General features: G+C 42.8%; 1 protein-coding gene across 2 annotated transcripts in view; it reads left to right on the top strand.

Annotated features, from left to right (window-relative positions):
• The first annotated feature begins 1,130 nt into the window (after positions 1 to 1,130).
• The window catches only part of Marf1 (meiosis regulator and mRNA stability factor 1), a 48,620-nt gene continuing 30,388 nt past the window's right edge, over positions 1,131 to 19,362 (top strand). The window contains exons 1-12 of one of the 2 annotated variants that reach the window (XM_028778309.1): positions 1,132 to 1,219; positions 5,927 to 6,126; positions 7,390 to 7,539; positions 7,729 to 8,076; positions 8,794 to 8,968; positions 10,532 to 10,758; positions 12,572 to 12,689; positions 13,500 to 13,672; positions 16,553 to 16,978; positions 17,168 to 17,325; positions 17,412 to 17,570; positions 18,605 to 18,794. In XM_028778309.1, coding sequence (XP_028634142.1) covers positions 5,986 to 6,126; positions 7,390 to 7,539; positions 7,729 to 8,076; positions 8,794 to 8,968; positions 10,532 to 10,758; positions 12,572 to 12,689; positions 13,500 to 13,672; positions 16,553 to 16,978; positions 17,168 to 17,325; positions 17,412 to 17,570; positions 18,605 to 18,794 — 2,265 coding nt within the window. In that variant the 5' untranslated portion in view covers positions 1,132 to 1,219; positions 5,927 to 5,985. Of the gene's footprint in view, positions 1,220 to 5,926; positions 6,127 to 7,389; positions 8,077 to 8,793; positions 8,969 to 10,531; positions 10,759 to 12,571; positions 12,690 to 13,499; positions 13,673 to 16,552; positions 16,979 to 17,167; positions 17,326 to 17,411; positions 17,571 to 18,604; positions 18,795 to 19,362 lie in introns of both variants that reach the window. The other variant, XM_028778308.1, reaches the window with a different exon arrangement.

The following is a 19,362-nucleotide window of genomic DNA, read 5'->3' on the forward strand; positions in this document are numbered from 1 at the left end:
GTTAGCATCTTCTTTTTCGTGGCCAACTTGTCACCTGAAAAGTATGTTACAAATCAACGGGTTTATTAAAACAAAAAGTTTGCCAGGGGACACGAACGCTTTTAATCATAGCACTCAGAAGGCAAGGGGATCTCAGTTCGAGGACAGTATAGTCTATGGGGAAAGTACCAGGCCAATCCTGGGCTACACAAGTGAGACACTGTCTCTGAAAATTAAAACTGGGTAGGATATCATGTACTCCTAATTGTTGGTGTTAATATTCAGCTGCAGTCTTTGTATGGACTTTATCAGCACTGAAACTGCGAGAGGCAGAACGGACCTTGCCAAAAGCTCAACTGGCAGGTTTTACTGTTCTTTCTCCACTGGCCACTAGGTTGCGTTAAAGGATGCTATGCAACGTGCACGATTTAATTTGTAAAAATAAGGGTTATCATGTGACGAGGCAGAGTATTAAAAAGCCACCACAACACTTTATTTCACATTAATCTTGTCTCCTTAGTTAGTCCTTGCTCCCAAGACCTTTTAGAGCTGTACCCTAGCAAATCACATCTGGCAGGCCTGTCCTTGCCTCCATCACAAAAGTCCCTAGTTCTCCGCATTGAAGCTCCGTTCGACCTAGCGTCATCAAACCAGTGGTAAGAACTCCTAAACTAGGGTTCGTGCTAAAAAAAAAAACGCCGCCACACCCCGAGGTAAGACCCTATTTTGAGGTTTATCGGGAGGGGACTGAGCCTGACGAGGCTACAGGGCCGCGAGGCCCCGCCCCCCCCACTTCCCAGCGTGCCCTGCGCGGAGACGAGAAGACGAGGGCGGGGCGGAAGAAAAGACTGGGCGAGACGGCGGGAGGGGTGGAGCTAGAAAGGGGACGAGAGGAACGGGGGAATGGGCGGGGCTACTGGAGGAAGAGACCGGGAGGAGTGGGGACGGGGTGGGAATGGGCGGAGAAAGGGAGTGGCCATAGAGGGAGGAACCGAGGAAGGGTATGATATTATGGAGGAAGAGGTGAGGCAAGGAGGATCGGGGAGAGGGGCGGGGCTAGTGGTAGAGAAGCGTGTCGGTTTTGCGACAGGGGCGGGGCAGCGCGGAAGCGGAAGTGGAAGGTGCGCTTGGCGGCGGCGGCGGGAGCTGCGGAGTCGGGAATCAAAATAAAGGGCCTGGGGGGTGGGGGGGGGAAGGTGGCGGTGTCGGAATGTGAGCGGAGAAAGAGCTGGTGGCTGAGGTGAGTCCTCTGTCAGTGCCGGGACTCTACTCGGGCGCACCGGGTGCTCTGACCAGCTGGTCCGGGAACGGCGCCTTTTTCCCCTAGACTGATGCTTCTGGGGTTGGAGGACCAGGACTGGGACCCGCCGAAGGGGCCGCGCGAAAAAGTCGGTCTCAAATGCTCGCCGGGTCTCTTCCGGAGCGTTTAGCTCCCAGCTGGCGCCTGTGTCCCTGCTCGCTCCCGGGCCCTCCAGGTGTCAGTAGCAACCTTCACAGGATGTGTAAAGTTGGAAAGTTGAGAAAAAGGACAGTGGTGGAGCTGAGTTGAGTCCCTTAGCGTTTTTTGGTTTTGTGTTTTTGCAGCTCTTCTGGGCGGACAGTCTCTTAGCAGCCACTTTAGATGCAGTTTCAGTTTCAGCCACTTCCCCAATTAATTCTAGCATGAACGTGGTGCTTTCTAGTTACGCTAGTATCTTTTGGACTTCCCAGGATCTTTCTGTTTTGCATACAGGGAAATTGTCAGCTAAATGGTCTTCCTTCGCCTTCAGTGAGCTCTACATTTGCCCAGGGTCATTTATTGATATTTGTGTGGCACAGTGGAGTTGCTAAGTTGGAATACCGTGTATTCACATACAGTCAATGCTGTCATGGAATTTATATTCTAATGGGAGAGAAAGATAAATTATCAAATAGTCATTTTAGGTAAAAGGTAGAAAACGAGCAAATACATAGGACTGGGAGTTTTGTGGTGGTGGTGGGGAGGTCATTTGAGAAATAATTCATCCTCAGATATCTCTTGTCACCAAACTGCAAATAACTCTGTAAGTAAGGGGTTAGCTATGATGATCAGACTCATCTTATGTTTAGAAAGATGACAAGCTCACACCTGCACAGATAGGTAGTCTTCAGAACTAACATGCAGGCAGTACAATGTCATATGCTGCATTCTCAGCCAGAGTCTGAGACTGAGAGTTTCAGAAGGGAAGACTCTCACATTAGACCTTCCTCTGATTCAGTTGCTTAAATGGAATTCCTAGAAATATTTGGGAAAATTTGAGGCTGCAGGCCTTATATTTATTTGTCCTGAGTAATCTATCTGTATATGTCTGCCTGCCTGCCTGCCTGCCTACCTACCTGTCAGTCTATTGACAAAGTCTCACTGTGTAACCACAGCTGCCTGGAGCTTGGTTACCCTTAAACTTGCAGATATCCTTCTGCCTCTGCCTCTGCCTCCGCCTCCTGTGCTGTACCACTCCCGGTTCTTTGAGCAATATTGAAGGTACCTTGATATAGAAAGAGCCTTTGACTTCAAGCTAGGCCTGAAACGTCATTTAAAAGTTTCTGTTTCTCAGTGAAGTAGACATGGTAGTTCATTTTAGGATTTGGCTTTGAAAAGGTTTAAGCATGCTGAAATTATAAACACTGTGAATATGACAAGTTCTTAAAAGGGTGGAGCGTGTTGGGTGATATACAACCTGGATTTTTGTGGGGTTTGTTTTTGTTTTCTGAGACAGGGTTTCTCTGTGTATCCTTGGCTGTCCTGGAACTTGCTCTGTAGATCAGGTTGGTCTCAATTTAAACAGATCCACCTGCCTCTGACTCCCCAGTACTGAGTTTAAATACGTGCGCCACCATCACCTGGTACAACCCGGATTTAATAATAAAAGCAGGTATTTTAATTTAAGTAGTGATAGTAAACCTTGTCTCCAAACTATTTTCAACTGTACTAGGCTAATTCTCTGCTAATTCCTTCATTCAACAAATGATTACTTTGTAATTATCACAGGCTATAGTCGTGAAAATGGACAGTGCATGCATTTTCCAGTTCACTTTTTATAATGCTGTGTACAGCAAGGAAACAAACTTTTTTCTTTCCCTTCTTTTTCTTTCCTTTCTGCCTCTCTGTCTAGGACTGAACCATATGCCACTAAGCTCCATACATTTCCCAACCTACAAACAGAAACTTAAATAGTTCCAGTACACTACCAAATAATAAATATATTGGGTCTTATAACTGGGTCATATGGCAAAGACTCAAGTCTCAACTATAGTTCAACTCAGCCATAGATATTATTTAAATGAAGGGATGTAGCTATGTCCTAATGAAACTTTACAGATACTAAAGTTTAAGTTTTGTGTTTAAGAACATTTTCTCAAGAATTTTAAGAAATTCAAAATATATTCTTAGTTAATAAGCCACTTAAATACAGGCGAGCCATGCTTCACACCTGTAATCTCAGCATTTGGGAGGCTGAAGCAGGAAGATTGTTACAAATTTGAGGCCAGACTTCAGGATTACAGAATCAGATCTTGTCCAAGAAAAACGAGATAGACACACACAAACACACACATGCATACAGGCAGCAGGTTGACTTTGGCTTGCAGACCATAATTTACTTTATGTGATCAGTCAGCCCAAACTTGAAATATATTATGAACCATTTTCCTCTCACCCTTTGAAGATATAAAAATCTCAGAAGCATCTTACCAGAGATATAGCTGAAAGAAATTATCTTCTATATGCACAGATGAAATCTCTGATAAATAATCACTGAAAGTGGTCAGTGTTGGTTTGTCTCGGCAAGGACTTACAAGTAAGGGTTAGCTCTCATCATTACTAGCTTTCTCCCTGCTTAAAGAGTGTGCATTGGCTTTGCACACTCAGAAGTACATCTGTGGGTTGTGATTTCCTTAATTGTTGAATGTTTTGTGATAACATTGCTCTTTCATTGTAAACAAACCAAGAAATCAGTTGGTTGGCTTCATTTGTAGAATAGAATTCAAAGTCCTCAGAGGTCATTTAATTTGGCCCGTCTGTGCACACATTGGACATAGAGAAAGGTTGACACTGTGGTTGTTCTTTTACTAAGATTAGATGCTATCTGCTGGTAACTTCTTTGCTCTCTAAGCAGAACTTGCAGGAAGAAATATCTGAAAGTTAAAAACTATAGGCTGAGTATGGTGGCCCACATACCTTTAGTACCAGCACTAGGGAGGCAGAGGCAGACAGATCCTGAGTTTGAGGCCAGCACCTGAACTACATAGTGAGTTTCAGGGCAGCCAGTGCTACACAGAGAACTCCTGTCTCAAAATAAATAGAGAATGAGAGAATGAGAGAGAGAGGGAGAGGGAGAGGGAGGAAAGAAAGAAAGAAAGCGAACGAACGAACGAACTGTAGGGAAAGTGATTAGAGCCTGGAGGCTTATTTCAGCCAAGTGAAGAGAGGAATTCTCACCTAGAGATGGGCACTGTCCATGATTTGGCTCTGTCCTTCAAGAATGGCTATGTCCCCTCTGTCTCTCTGTCTTTCTGTGTCTCTCTCTCTCTGTCTCTCTCTCTCTCTTTCTATCTCTCTCTCTCTGGTTTTTCCGAGACAGGGTTTCTCTGTGTAGCCCTGGCCCTTGGCTGACCTGGAACTCACTCTGTAGACTAGGCTGGCCTCAAACTCAGAAGTCCATCTGCCTCTGCCTCCCAAGTGCTAGGATTAAAGGCATACACCACCACTGCCAGGAGGCTATGTCCTTTCTTATTTGAAAAGTTCCAGTGGCTGGGAGGTGGCTCAATAGGTAAAGTACTTCCTGCATAAGCACAAGGACTTGAATTTAATCCCTGGCACTTAAAGAAAAGCTGGTATAATGGTAACATGTGCTTGTAATCCCAGCGCTGGGAAAATAGAGACAGGAAGACCCCAGGGATTTATTGCAGCCAGTCTAGCCAAATTGGTAAGCTCAAGGTTCTTTAAGAAACCCTGTCTTAAAAAAAAAGGAGGAGGAGGAGGAAGAGGAGGAAGAAGAGGAAGAGGAAGGTCATAGATTGAGGAAGATACCCAAAGCTGACCTCTGGTCTTTAGTCACTTGGGAGCATCTCCCCATTTACACACAGAAAAGAGCTCTGGGATATGAGTAACGGCAGATCATAAATGGTATGTGTAGTATATAGACATGTTCATGTGAATGTGTGCACATGTGCAGGCATGCAGGTGCACAAGTACGTATGTACACGTGTGTAGAAGCCAGAGGTTGTTGTTGAATATCTTCCTCATCATTCTCTATTTAAATTTTCTAAAATTACATTTGTTTTTGTGTGTGTATGTATGTGTGGTGTGTATACACACACCATGGCATGAGTATGGAGGTTAGAGGACAACTTGTGGGAGTCAGTTCTCTCCAATATGTTGGTCTCAGGAGTGGAACTAAGGTTGTCAGGCTTGGAGGCCATCGCCTTTAACCACTGAGCCATGCCACTGGCTCCTTCCTACTTTATTTTTTGAGTGTTTATATTGCTGAATCTGGAGTTGATTGATTTTGCTAGGCAGGGTAGCCATTAAACTCTAGTGATCTGGCTTTTTCTTCCTCCTCAGTGCTGGAGTTACAGTTGCGTGCCTGTCTTTTATAAAAGTGCTGGGATATGAATTCAGGTCCTCATTTTTATGTAGCAGATACTTTTTTTTTAAGCCTTCCCCTGCAGATACTTTTCTCAACCATCTCCCAGCCTCAGATCATAGGTTCTTTTTTTTCTAAATCAAATTTATATAGTTACAGTAGGCCAAGTTTATCAAATTTTAGAAGCCTGTAGTGAGCTGTGATATCCATGTTGTCTTTGTTCTTTAAGGTCTGACTCTTTGAGAGCCATTGCACCATGAGCACAGCTATGGTCTCAAACTTTAACATTTTAAAACGGGTACTTGTGCAAAGAAGTAACATAGACGTTGACTCATTTTTAACAGGGTGGAAGAATAAGAGAAAAAAGATGAAAGAATGTTGAACCATATTGTCTGGCTATGTGATGGAAGGGAACGGAACTGAGAACCCTTGCAGCAGAACACTTGGATGGTTTCACCAAGATAACGATGCTAAACCGTGGCTTTGGAAATTCTCTGGTTGCTTTTCTCGTCCTGAGCAGACACTGCCTCTTAGTTCCCAAACGGTAACTATGTTCAGGGCACGGCACGCTGAGTAGACAATGAGCACAGGTGGGCTGGACAGCCTCTCCAGCCAGTGTACGCTCGCCCACTCAGTAAGGTCACAGGGGCTCAATTCAGTAGTCCACTCTGAGTGGCAGAGGGTTTAAGTGTTTAAAATTGGGGGGAATTTGGCTCCTTATTAAAGCCCAAAGCTTTCATAGTAAAATCAATGAAAAGTATAAAATAAATTGTATATAACTATACTTTGTTAAGTGGCTTTAGAGGTAAGTTTTCTTTATATAGTCCAGATTGGCTTTGAACTTGTGGTTCTTCTGCCTTGGCCTCCCAAGTCTAGGATTACAGATAGGTGTGACCACTGCCCCTGGCTCACCCTCTTAGTTTTAAGTCTTATAAATGAGAAAAGATTGACAATAGCTTTTTGTTCAGAGTTTCTTGTGAATATTTAAATATGTTACTTCTTTTTTTTTAAAAATGATTATTTTATGTATATGAGTACACCATTGCTGTCTTCAGACACACACCAGAAGAGGGCATCAGACCCCATTGCAGATGGTTGTGAGCCACCATGTGGTTACTGGGAATTGAACTCAGGACCTCTTAACCACTGAGCCATCTCTCCAGCCCAAATATGTTACTTCCTTCTTTTCCTTTTTGGTAATGCTGAATTTGAACTGAGAATGGATAGTTCTAATCACTGTATCATTGCACTGGCCATAGTATAAAAGCTGCATTAAAGCATTAAAGTGTTTCCTCAGTGCTATCAGCAGCACACTTGGACCATTTTGGGCAAATGGCAGATGTCATTCACAGTGTTTGGAATACCAGTCTTCTCCTTTAATGAGAACCCTACTAAAACCTGTTACCACCTAAAGGAATAAATGAAAGGAAGCCACTTGCTTATAAACCACCTTACTTGAATGCTGTCTGTGAAATCATTAGACAGTGCTTTGAAGCAAGGAGAAGTTACGTATAGTCTCTGAAGTATGGATAGTTAATCTGGCTTGCTAAAATAGAGACCTCTGCCTGACTTAAGATTCTGACAAACATAGTGTTAATTTTAGTTGTATGTTTTTCTTTAGTTGTCTTCCTGCAGGGCTCTATTAGGATTACCCCTAGTCTTAGCTGGATGTTGTTCTATTTGTTTAGTTATGATTAAGTGGTGTAAAGAGAATTGAGCATTATTTCCCATTTTTTATTGCAGTAGTGTATGAAAGAACAAAGCATAATGGCTCCAAAACCTCACTTGTGTTCTGATCTCTCCTCAGAAAGAGTACATGGAGAACAAGAAAGCTGCTGTGGAGTTAAAGGATATATCATCTCCCCTTCATGTTGGCTCTAAATTTTTCCCAGCAGTCCCACTTCCTGATATTCATTCTCTTCAGCAACCTAAAGTACAGCTCTCAGCTGTTCCCAAAGTAAGCTGCTGTGCTCATTGCCCTAATGAACCGTCCACTTCACCCATGCGTTTTGGTGGTGGCAGTGGCAGTAGTGGAGGTTCTGGGAGCTTGATTCACACGGGCTCACTCTTAGACTCACCAAGCACCGGGACAGTCACGTGTCAAGTAGGGTCAGGTTTTGCTTTCCAATCTGTGTCTTCACTGCAGAATGCCTCCACTAGAAACAGCTTGGTGGGCCTTGCAAGTGACTTCCCCAGCATGTGTGTAGAGAGTAACCTACCTTCCTGCAAGCACCTGTCGTGTTGTGGGAAGCTCCATTTCCAGTCATGTCACAGTAATGTACACAAGCTGCATCAGTTCCAGAGTCTCCAGGGCTGTACCTCTGCTGGCCATTTCCCCTGTTCTGATTTCCCAAGTGGGGCTCCTGGGCATTTGGAAGAGCGCCTTTCCCATTCAGAGCTCACACCTCACTTGTGCACCAACTCTCTTCACCTAAATGTGGCACCTCCGGTTTGTTTAAAGGGCTCACTTTACTGTGAAGACTGTCTAAACAAGGTCTGTATCTTTTATTCTTTATCTTGGGGGAGATAAGGTTTGGTTCTGTTAAATGGCTCTATCTTGTCATATCTTTACTTCATGATGTAGATCACACTCTGTCTGCATAGCTGCTTCTGGTGCTGAAAGATGCACAGGGTAAAATGGGAGGCCTTCCAAAAAAGTGCAGTGTAGTTAATGTGTGTAGCTTGTGCTTTTAGAGCCTCTCCTCACAAGTCACGTCCTACAGGACACCTTAGTTTGCAGCCTGTGATCTGTTTCACACTTCTCTAGGATGCAGTTAGTCGAGTTCTTATAACTTAAACTCAGGTTATGCACGGGGCCTTTCATGGCAGGAAAATAACTACACGCTCTCCTTTTGTAATATGAGGAACTTGAAACTTGGCTCCAGTCACACTATTGTTCAAAGGAAAGCTTTCCTGCCATTTATGGGAGGTGCATTTAAGATCTCCTTCATACTAGATGGATGTCCCAGGTTGGAAAGGACTGAGCGTTTGAACAGGTTCCTATCTTATCTTTTCAAGTTGCTTCTTGAGATGAAGCTGTGGGTTGGTAGCTGACTGTTCTGATAAAGATTGTTTGAAAATACACTTTATCAGAGGTCAGCAGGTTGGAAGATAAAATGTTTTAGAATGATGTTTCAGTTGTGTATGACTCTAGGTTCTATATTGACGTGTCTAAAACTTCTCCCCCCAACCTTTTTTAAAATTAAAACAGCCAGCAAGAAATAGTATAATTGATGCTGCTAAAATCTGGCCAAATATACCACCTCCAAGTACTCAGCCTGCACCTCCAGCTGTTCCCCTGTGTAATGGCTGTGGAACAAAAGGGATGGAAAAGGAGGCCTCGTTGTTGTTGGCAACTAGTTTAGGCAAAGCTGCTTCGAAATTTGGTAAATAATGATGTAGCATTAAAAAGTGCATTTAAGTTTTCTCTCCCTCCCTCCCTCCCTCTCTCCCTCTCTCCCTCCCTCCCTTGTTCCTTTCCTCCCTCCCTCCTTCCCTCCCTCCCCCAAAGGTTTATTTGCTTTTATTTTATGTGCACAGTGTTTTGCATGCATCTCTATAAACTTACTAAATGTGTGCCTGCTGCTTGCGGAGGCCAAAAGAGGGACACTGGATCCCCTGGAACTGGAGTTACAGAAGGTCCTCAGCCACCCTGTCTATGCTAGGGACTGAACCAGTGTCCTCTGCAAGAGCAGCAAGTGTTCTTGATTACTGACACATCTCTATAGCCTCCATTTGAGTTGTTTTCAATATTTGACACAAGTGTTGTATTTATTTGCCTCTAAAAACTTCCTTGTGATTTTAAGGGTACATTTGTGTTTTAAAGTATATGTGAGACTTCCTTTCCCTCATTTGGCAAAAATCTTTTTGATGATAGGCCTTTCTGTTGGGATGAGGCTGTTTGAGACCAGAATCTGTATAGGAAAATGAGGAGTCTATTAGATTAAGTGCTGTCGGAGACTTGGGCTCACTTAGGTTGTATGTTTGGTTTGTTTTTGTGTGTGTGTGTGTGTTTTTTTTTTTTTTTTTTTTTTGGAGACAGGGTCTCTGTGTAGCCCTGGCTGTCCTGGAACCCTCTGTATAGAACAGGCTGGCCTCATACTCACAGAGGTCCACCTGCCTCTGTCTCCTGAGTGCTGGGATTAAAGGTGTGTGTCATCATGCTTGAACTCAGCTCAGGTTCTTAATGCTCCCTACACATATTTAGTATTTAGAAAAATTTAGTAGTGCCTTGATTTTTGTTGTTGTTATTTTTGTTTTGTTTTTCAAGATAGTATAGCCCTGGCTGTCCTGGAACTTGGTCTGTAGACCAGGCTGACCATAGACTTAAGAAACCTTCCTGCTTATGCTTCCCAAGTGCTAGGATTAAAGGTTTGCATCACCACTACCTGGCTGTAGTGCTGTTATTAATAGTATTTGAAACCTGGGTGTTCTCAATCAAAACCATTTCCTTAAAAAGCAGTTACTGTGATATTTTATTGAAGAAAACATCTCTGAAAGGTAAAACCAGATGTTCATAATGTACCAGAGTAGTTTCAAGTGAGAAGCAGTGCTGTAATTTTACTTTGATAGTCTTTTTCAATGCTCTTCCATACCCAACAGGAAGCCAGGCCTGTACTAAGGTGGAAGCAGGTCCAGGGACCTTAGCATTCACTCAGTTTCTGGTCATCATTGGTGAAGCACCATGGGTCGGGCAGCAGGAGATGAGGTCATGGCACCACTGATTTGTAGGTTTGTTGCTACTAAAAATAGGAATGGTCTCAGTATGTCACTGGAATGTCATGGTTGCTTCTTAGGCTAGCCAGTGAAGTTGCTATCCTTAAACGTAATGGCAAGCAGTAACTTGATGTCTCTGCTGTTTAGGATGATGGATAGTTAGTTTCCTATTGTAATTTAGTTTGCTGTTTGTTTTGCACGTTGTGTAACTCAAAGTATTAACATTTCTTAAGGGTCACCAGAAGTTGCAGCCACTGGACAGGTACTGGAGACCCTCCCCCCAATTGGCGTTTTCTGGGATATTGAAAACTGCTCAGTCCCCTCTGGCCGGTCAGCAACGACTGTTGTACAGAGAATCCGTGAGAAGTTTTTTAGAGGACACAGAGAAGCAGAGTTTATCTGTGTGTGTGACATCAGTAAAGAAAACAAGGAAGTTATTCAAGAGCTGAATAATTGTCAGGTAAGGGTGGGTTTTGTTGTTGTTTGTTTGTTTGTTTTTTAAGCTTTGCAATTTGCTGAGGGCCAGAGCAGTTGCTCAGCACTGACTTCCAGAGGACTGGAGGGAATTCAGTTCCCAGAACCCACATGATGGCTAACAGCCATCTATCTGTATGTAACTTCAGTCCCAAGCCCAGAAGACACCCTCTTCTGGCCTCTGTAGGTGCCAGGCGCACATGTGGTACACAGGTATACATGCAGGCAAAACACCCACACACATAGAAAATTTAAAATAATGAAATTTTTTAAAATGTTAATTTGCTGTGGTAGCAGAATAAGTATGTGTGATTATTTGGGGTGTTGTGTTTAAAATGCCAATTCCAGATTGGTTTAGTGTACTATTTTTTATGCTCTTTTCAAATGAGAAAAAGCCACACACAGTTTTTCCTAGAATGCTGAAATTTAAACATTTGATCTTTCAGTAATGCTGCTTGTATCTTGACACTATGCACTGTCGTGGCCACATGTGCTGTCTACTTTGGCTTCATCCCTGCTGTGTTAGCTAGGCATACAGAATGCATGTATTTGTAGACATAATTGAAGATCTGAGAAGGAAATCACTTCTTTTTAAATATATTGCCAATAAATGAATTATAATATTTATTTAGAGACAGGGTCTTAGCAGATGGCCCTGTCTGGCCTAGAAGTTGGTGTGTAAATACTAGCCTTGAATTCACAAAGATAGATCTGCCTATCTCTGTCTCCTAAGTACTGAGACTAAGGGCATGCACCATCATGCACAACATTAATAACTAAAATTTAAATCAAGGCAGACTGTGGCTGGAGAGATGGCTCAGAGGTTAAGAGCACTGGCTGCTCTTCCAGAGGTCCTGAGTTCACTTCCCAGCAACCACATTGTGGCTTATTATCATCTATGTGATCTGGTGCCTCTTGTAGCCTGCAGGCATACATGCAGGTAGAGTACTCTATATATAATAAACAAACAAGTCTTTTAAAAAAGCCAAGGCAGGCTGACCTCAAAGTCTGCTGTAAAGCTATAATAAAATCCAGATGTCTTGACTCCTGAATAAATAATTCCATTAACATTTCATATTTCTGCATAGAATTATATCTTTATATGCAACACACGTGCGCACACACACATATATATATACATATATATTATATATCCTATGATATACATACACAAACTGTCAAATCTAAGTGAAAATTATATGTGCTTTGGAGACAGCTTTAAGTGTAATAGTTTTAACAAGAGTCGGTGATTTTGGTTTCCTTAGGGATATTATTCTCTCTTCCATCTGTCATGCAGCCCCAGATCCTATAGGCTCCAGGTAGTGGATGACATAGACAGGTGATAACATGGAACTCCACAGTGTACCTTAACCTTACCACTTGCAGATTGTCAACAAAATGTATTGTAGAAAGCTTGGTGACTTGGAAGTTAACTTTCTTTTCCTACTTTTTTTCTTAAGGGAGATAAAAGTTCAAGCAATTAAAAATGAGAGTTAGGACAGTAATTTCTCCACTTTTTATATGGAGAACCAGTTCTGAAACTGAGATTCAGTTGTAACCTTCCCATTCCCAACAATAACAGTTAAAGAGCTTCTTTCCTTGTGTGTTATCTACTAGGGGTCAGGTGTTGTAGAGCAGTTCTATATTCTCAGCATGTAGGAGGCTAAGGTAGGAGGACCAAGAATAAGGCTAGCCTGGGCTACACAGTGAGACCTTTGTTTAAATAAATGTGGACCAAGTGTGTGGCAGTTTTCTAACCCTAGCTCTTGTTCAATGACCCTTTTGATGAATGATCACAGGTAACTGTTGCTCACATAAATGCTACTGCAAAGAATGCTGCTGATGACAAACTCCGCCAGAGCCTGCGAAGGTTCGCAAATACACACACTGCTCCAGCTACTGTGGTTCTTGTGTCAAGTAAGTATCAAAGCATCTGCTGGTTTTAGCCACATTCACTGCATGGGAATTATCAGAAATGACAAGCCAGAGAACCATAGAGATGTGAACACAGGGAGGGCATGCAGTGATGATTGCAACTATTTAGAGAAACGGCTGAGTCTACAGCCTGGAGTAGTTTACCCCTATAGTCTTAGCATGTAGGAGGCTAAGGCAGGAGGATCAAGTATGCAGGGCTGGCCTGAGCTACCTAGAAAACACTTAGCTGAAAAACTTAAGAATGGAAACAGAATCTAAAATTTTAGTTGTTCTCCATGAGTTATCGCAGGGCCAGTTTATTCAAGAAAATGGTTTATTTTGTGTGTATATAGGGGTGGATATTATAACTTAAAAAATGCAAGATGAATAATTTTCAGATTTGTATATCCCCCAAAATGTTAATACCTGCTCCCTGTTAATATTAGAAGGTAGCCAAATCTTAGGTGTGTGATATGATTGCCCTGTCATGTTAACCCTTAGAGAGAAAATTGCTCCTGTTCAAAAAGGGGAGAGCAGCTGACTCTGTGCCAGGTCTCCCCGTCTTCTTGGACATGACACTAGCTATCCAGGGCTGTCTCTGTTGAATGTTTCTAATTATTATTTTTTTTTTTTCTGAGACAGGGTTTTTCTGTGTAGCCCTGGCTGTCCTGGAACTCACTCTGTAGACCAGGCTGGCCCCAAACTCAGAAATCCACTTGCCTCTGCCTCCCAAGTGCTGGTATTAAAGGCATGTGCCACCACCGCCTGGCAAATATTTCTAATTCTTGTTTTTTGTTTTTTTTTTCCTTTCAGCTGATGTCAATTTTGCATTGGAACTCAGTGATCTCAGGCACCGACATGGTTTCCACATCATTTTGGTACATAAAAACCAGGCCTCTGAAGCCTTGTTACATCATGCTAACCAGCTGATCAGATTTGAAGAGTTCATTTCTGATCTACCCCCCAGGTTACCACTTAAGATTCCTGTGAGTGAGTTTCTGTTGATTTTGCTGTTTTCTAATGGTAGGTTTTGGAGGCTGAGAGACTGCCCTTGGTAAGGAGTCACCAAGTCCGGATGTGCTGTCTTCTGTGAGAAGTTGATCAGAGTTTGAAATAAGTTTAGAAACCACAAATTCTTGTCTTGAACAGATGAGTTTTCTTATAATGCTTTTCAAACTTGTGGCTTTACTTTAGAGATAGGCACTTGCTATTGTCCCAAAGGCTAGAGGTGCTTTATATCAAATGGATGAAACAGTGGAAGAAGCATCATTTTCCTCCCAGGTATTATGGGTAAAAAGCATGGCAAGAGCTCACATACTTGTGTGTCTGCCTTCAGATAAGCAGAGCAATTGTGCATCTCAGGCATTTTTTTTTTTCCTAAGCTACCAGAGGCTGTGCTTTTTTCAGTGTCTTTCCTGTCATGCATACGTCCCATTGGGTGTTGTAGGGTATATATATTAGGAGAGCATGAACACATTCCTAGGCTCAACATTTTTGCTAGAATTGATTTGGGATGAGGATGATTGCCACAGTGCTGAGCTGTGTGTGTACTCTGTGGGGAAATGCATGTGGAACTCGGAAAGAAATCCTAGCAGTGATAGAAAAGACTTCTGTTTAGGTGTTCCCGGTGAATGACAGTCCTATACAGTAAATGCATTTTTAATATACAATTTAATAAAATAACTATAGTTGCAGATATATTTTATAAACAGTCATGTCCAACCCAGTACTTGGGACATATACCTGTAATCTCAACATTTAGAAGTTAGAAGTTGTGTCTCACAAGTTCCAGGCTAACCTGGGCTACATAAGCTCCTGTTCAACCAGGGCTGCATAGTGAGACCCTATTTCAAAAACAAGAAGAAAGGATGGCATCCAGTGTCAACACAGAGGAGGTAGAAGTTAGTGTTCCCTGCTAGTGCTAGATGCCAGCAAGCCCAGGGTCTATCCTAATCAAAGCCATGTGAGGAATGATTCCCAGTTGGAGGTTACAGACTCTAGTCCAGGGAGATAGCATCACAGTCTACTGTAGCCTTTGGAGCCTCTTTCTTCCTTCCTTCCTTCCTTCCTTCCTTCCTTCCTTCCTTTCTTTCTTTTTTTTTTTTTTTTTTGTTTTTCGAGACAGGGTTTCTCTGTGTAGCTCTGGCTGTCCTGGAACTCACTCTGTAGATCAGGCTAGCCTGGAACTCTCGAACTCAGAAATCTGCCTGCCTCTGCCTCCCAAGTGCTGGGATTAAAGGCGTGCGCCACCACCGTGCGCCACCACCGCCCAGCTGGAGCCTCTTTCTTATCTCATCACATTTGTTTTGGGGACCTGTGGCCAGACCTGCATTACCTGCCTCCTGTATCTGTCTTGTGCTTTCTAACTGTAAATGACCATTAAATCAGTTGTATTTTGACAGAAAGCTTGCCCACATGGGAGGTTATGATTAAAAAAGACCAATCATCCAGAATATTCAGTCATGTGGGATGCTTTCTCATTCACCAGAGTGGGAATGGCACAGCTTTTCTTTCCTGTTTTTCAGCCCAGGCCTTTAGTAAGTTGTGCTAGCTTTGCCTGGGTTTTGAGTTGGAGGTGTCATAGGAAGAGTGAGATTTTGTTGATAACTGGTTGACATAACCCTTGTAAAAAGGAAGTTCCCAATACAACAGTAATGTCAGTGTAAAAACAACATGTAGAGCACAGAACCTCCCAGGCCTACCTTGAGGGGACTACTGTTAACAGGTTAGCATTGTTCTCCAAATGTTAAAAAAGTTTTTTAAGTCACATGTCTTTTTTTTTTTCAACTTAATATCATAACTGGAGTACATTTCTGTGCCCACATAAAATACTGGCATGAATCTCACATATTTTCAGCCATTAGAATGTTGATTGATAAGCTGGGTAGTGTTGGTGCACGCCTTTAGTCCCAGGACTCAGTAGGCAGAGGCAAGCAAATCTGTTGAGTTTGAGGCCAGCCTGGTCTACAGAGCTACTTTCAGGACAGCCAGGAATACACAGAGAAACCCTGTCTGTCTTGAAAACCAAAATAAACAAAAATGAATACTGTCTGACAGCTTGCCTGTGGTTGGCCATTGGCTTGTTTAAGCAGTCTGCTTATTACTGGACATGTTTCTACATTTTTTTTTTTTATATATACCATTTCCAGCTAGCTCATTCAGGGAATCTTTGGAGGGTACATTCTCAGCTGTGGTAGCTCTAGGTTAGAAGTTACTGGTAAAAGTCTTTCTTGTCCTCCAAGAAAGTAATTTTGATTTCTACTCTTATCATTGAGAAGTCTTTTTAAGATGTTTGCTGGTATGACAGGTTAGGCAGAGCTATCATCGGTGTGTAGTTGACCGTACTAAACCTTTTTTTTTTTTTTTTTTAAGCGAATCTCCTTTTCTTTTGCTGTTGTTGCCCTTGAATACTTTTCTGTGGTCCCAGTTTTAGTCTCTGCATAGTACCTTCATTCTCCTAGCATTTGTGCTGTTCTGGAAGGGTTCTAACCACAGAAGTTACAGGCTATTGACTAACAAGTACATTTCATTGGCTTTTAATATTTACTGCATTATACCTTCAGTTTGAAATGGTTTCCATGTGATATCTGCAGTCAGTGGTGATTCCTCCTCACCCAGCCAGCTAGCCACCAATCTCTAGGTTGATCTTTTCTGGACATTTTATAAAAATGGAGTTTCTCACTAGAGCTGTGCCTAGCCGGTTACTGGAAACAGCATTACACTGAATAGGTTTACTTTCTCCCATCAAAGTTGCTGTTCTTTCCTCTTGTGTAATAGCTGAAGTGGAGACAGCACTTGCTCTTGTTTTGAAATTGAATGTATACTTTTGACTGAACCTGATATAACCCTTTTCCCCACGTTTGCAGTGCCACACTCTGCTCTATGTTTATAACCTGCCAGCAAATAAAGATGGCAAGAGTATCAGCAACAGGCTCAGGCGCCTCTCTGACAACTGTGGTGGCAAGGTGCTGAGTATCACAGGCTGCAGTGCGATTCTCCGATTCATAAACCAAGACAGCGCAGAGCGGGCCCAGAAGCGAATGAAAAATGAAGATGTCTTTGGCAACAGGATCATTGTGTCCTTTACTCCAAAACATAGAGAATTCTTTGAAGCCAAGAGTTCGAATGCTATTGCCGATAAAGCAAAGTCTCCCAAAAAAGTTAAGAACACAAAATTGTGCCTCATCAAAGACACAAGTGAGCAGTCACCTAGTGCCAAAGCCATGCCTGGGAAAGGATTGCAGGCAAATTCTGGATCTGCTACAAAAAACACAAATGTTAAAAGCTTACAGGTAATTTCGGTATCTCTTGCTTTCTAAAGTTCATGGCAGGTTTGTTTTCTTCCTGTGTGCTCTGGGCCTGCTGGCTCTTGTTGTGTCTTTTACTTTGGTGTTTGCTGAGACTCAGTCATTTTACTCTATGTAGAATCTAACCCATCTGAGATACTTAGGTTTAAGGCCACTGCATTTGTGTCTTTACAGGAGCTGTGCCGAATGGAATCAAAGACTGGCAATAGAAACAGTGACCATCAGCAAGGCCATGGGAGTCTGGCAGCACTGCCTAACAGTGGCCCAACTGCTTCAGTGCCCACCCTGAAGAACACAGGTGTGACGGAGCCACTTTACAGAAGCAGTCAGAAGTATGTCCAGTTTTTCTTTCATAGGAGTTGCTTCTATGAAATTATGGAGACCTGTGACATTACTCTCAAATCCTCCCTCCTGTTAGAAAAGAGAACCTCAGTTCCCAGAGCACTGCCAGCTCTCCTGTGGAGAAGAAGAAGAGAGAGGAAACTGTCTTCCAAGTAAGCTACCCATCTGCATTCAGCAAGCTGATCGCCTCAAGGCAAGTCAGCCCTCTGCTCACCTCTCAGTCTTGGTCTCCAAGGTAAGTCCAGCTTTCTCACCCGTGGGATGGCTATGCAACAAGAAGGTTATAGATCACTGCATTAGAGATATCTCTCACTGCCAGGCCCTCCCTTCAGGTTACCATAGCTGACATTCTGAGGCAATGCTTTCCTCCATTGTTCCTCTTCCATTTGGAAAGTTAGGCAAGTCCATGTCAACAGGGAAGAACATTAAGATGTCCTCATGGTCAGGTGTGGTGGTGCATTCTCAGAATTTGGGAGGCTGAGGCAGGAGACTTACAAGCCTGATGAGTTCAAGGCCAGCCTGTGTAACTTATCAAGACCTTAAATAAAAACACCCAACTAGACAAACAACATCTTAAACTCTTTGTGTTCAGGGAAGCCAAAATGAGATATGCATTGGCTGCTCTTAATATGGTACTTCATAGAAGGCTGCTGGAAACCCACTTCATGAGACTTGGCAGATGGGGCTGCTATAAAGACCAGTTCTCACACTCCATTTTCTGTGCAGAGCTGGTTAAGAATCACTGCAAAGCCAAGTACAGTGTTGCACACTGTTGATTCTAGAACTTGGGAGATTGTGATCTTAGATTTCTGTCTAGCCTTGTCTATTGAATTTCAGGGCAGCAAAAGCTACATAATGAGACTCTGTCTCAAAAAAATTTTAAAAAAAATTACTGCAGAAAGGAAATGTATAATTTCTCATGTAACAGTTGGCAGCAGAGCCTGCCTTCAGTAAGAGGAGGTTAAAATTAAGCATTAGAGGCTAAATTTGTAAGACTAAAATGCTGAGAGTGGAATTTCAATTCAGCAAGGCTTCCTAAGGAATATTTATTCCTTTTTGCTTTAAATGTTTCTGTGAAATAACAGTTGATACTGAATAATTCTTTTATTGATGTTCACTTGTACTTTAGACATGAAGCCTAAATCAGCACAGGGTTAAGGTAAAACACACTGCAAAATCAAATAGGAAAGTCTCTTTGTCAGCTTCAGACAGCTGGAGTGGCAGAACCTCAGTGCCTAGAACGGTTTGTATCTTATGTATTTCCTCCAGGAGTATGTCCCCAAACCTTTTGAACAGAGCCTCACCACTTGCTTTCAACATTGCCAATCCCAGGAGCGGTGCTGAGTGCCCAGACCCATTTGCAAATGGTGTTGACATCCAGGTCAGCAATGTGGACTACAGGCTGTCCCGGAAGGAGCTGCAGCAGCTCCTCCAGGAAGCCTTTTCCAAGCATGGCCAGGTAACTTTAGTCTTGTTATTTGGGTAATTGGTTTGGATTTTTGGAAGTGAGTCATATTTTCAAGACAGGATCTCAGCTTCGTAGCTCAAACATGTGAGGGTCTTTGTGCCTCAACCTCCCAGTTGATATGATGAAAGGCATAAGCTATAATACTGAGTCAGCTTCACTCTTTCGTTTTTAAAAAAAGGTTTATTTTTAAGTTAGTTATATGGATGTATTAGTCTGTGGGGGGGTATGTGTACATGTATATATGGGTGCCTTTAGAGGCCAGAGGTGTCATCTCTTGGAGCCAAAGTTTCAGGAGGTTTTAAGCTGTCCAATATGGATGCTTTGGCTGAACTCTGGTCCTCTGGAAGACCAGGGAAAGAGTGGTATAAGCTCTCAACTGATGAGCTGTTTCTCCAGCTGTGTGCCCCCACCCCCCTCCTGTCCTTGCTGGTTTTATTGAACTGAAGGACTTCAATGCCAGAGGGCCTAATTTGGACACACATAGCCATAGTTGGGGCATGGTATGACTGGGCAGGTTTGAACTTCTTTGCCCTTCTCTGTGTTAGAAGAAATATAGAAC

The sequence above is a fragment of the Grammomys surdaster genome, unplaced genomic scaffold (assembly GCF_004785775.1).
Source record: "Grammomys surdaster isolate TR1022 unplaced genomic scaffold, NIH_TR_1.0 334, whole genome shotgun sequence".
In the NCBI taxonomy this organism is placed as follows: Eukaryota; Metazoa; Chordata; class Mammalia; order Rodentia; family Muridae; genus Grammomys; species Grammomys surdaster.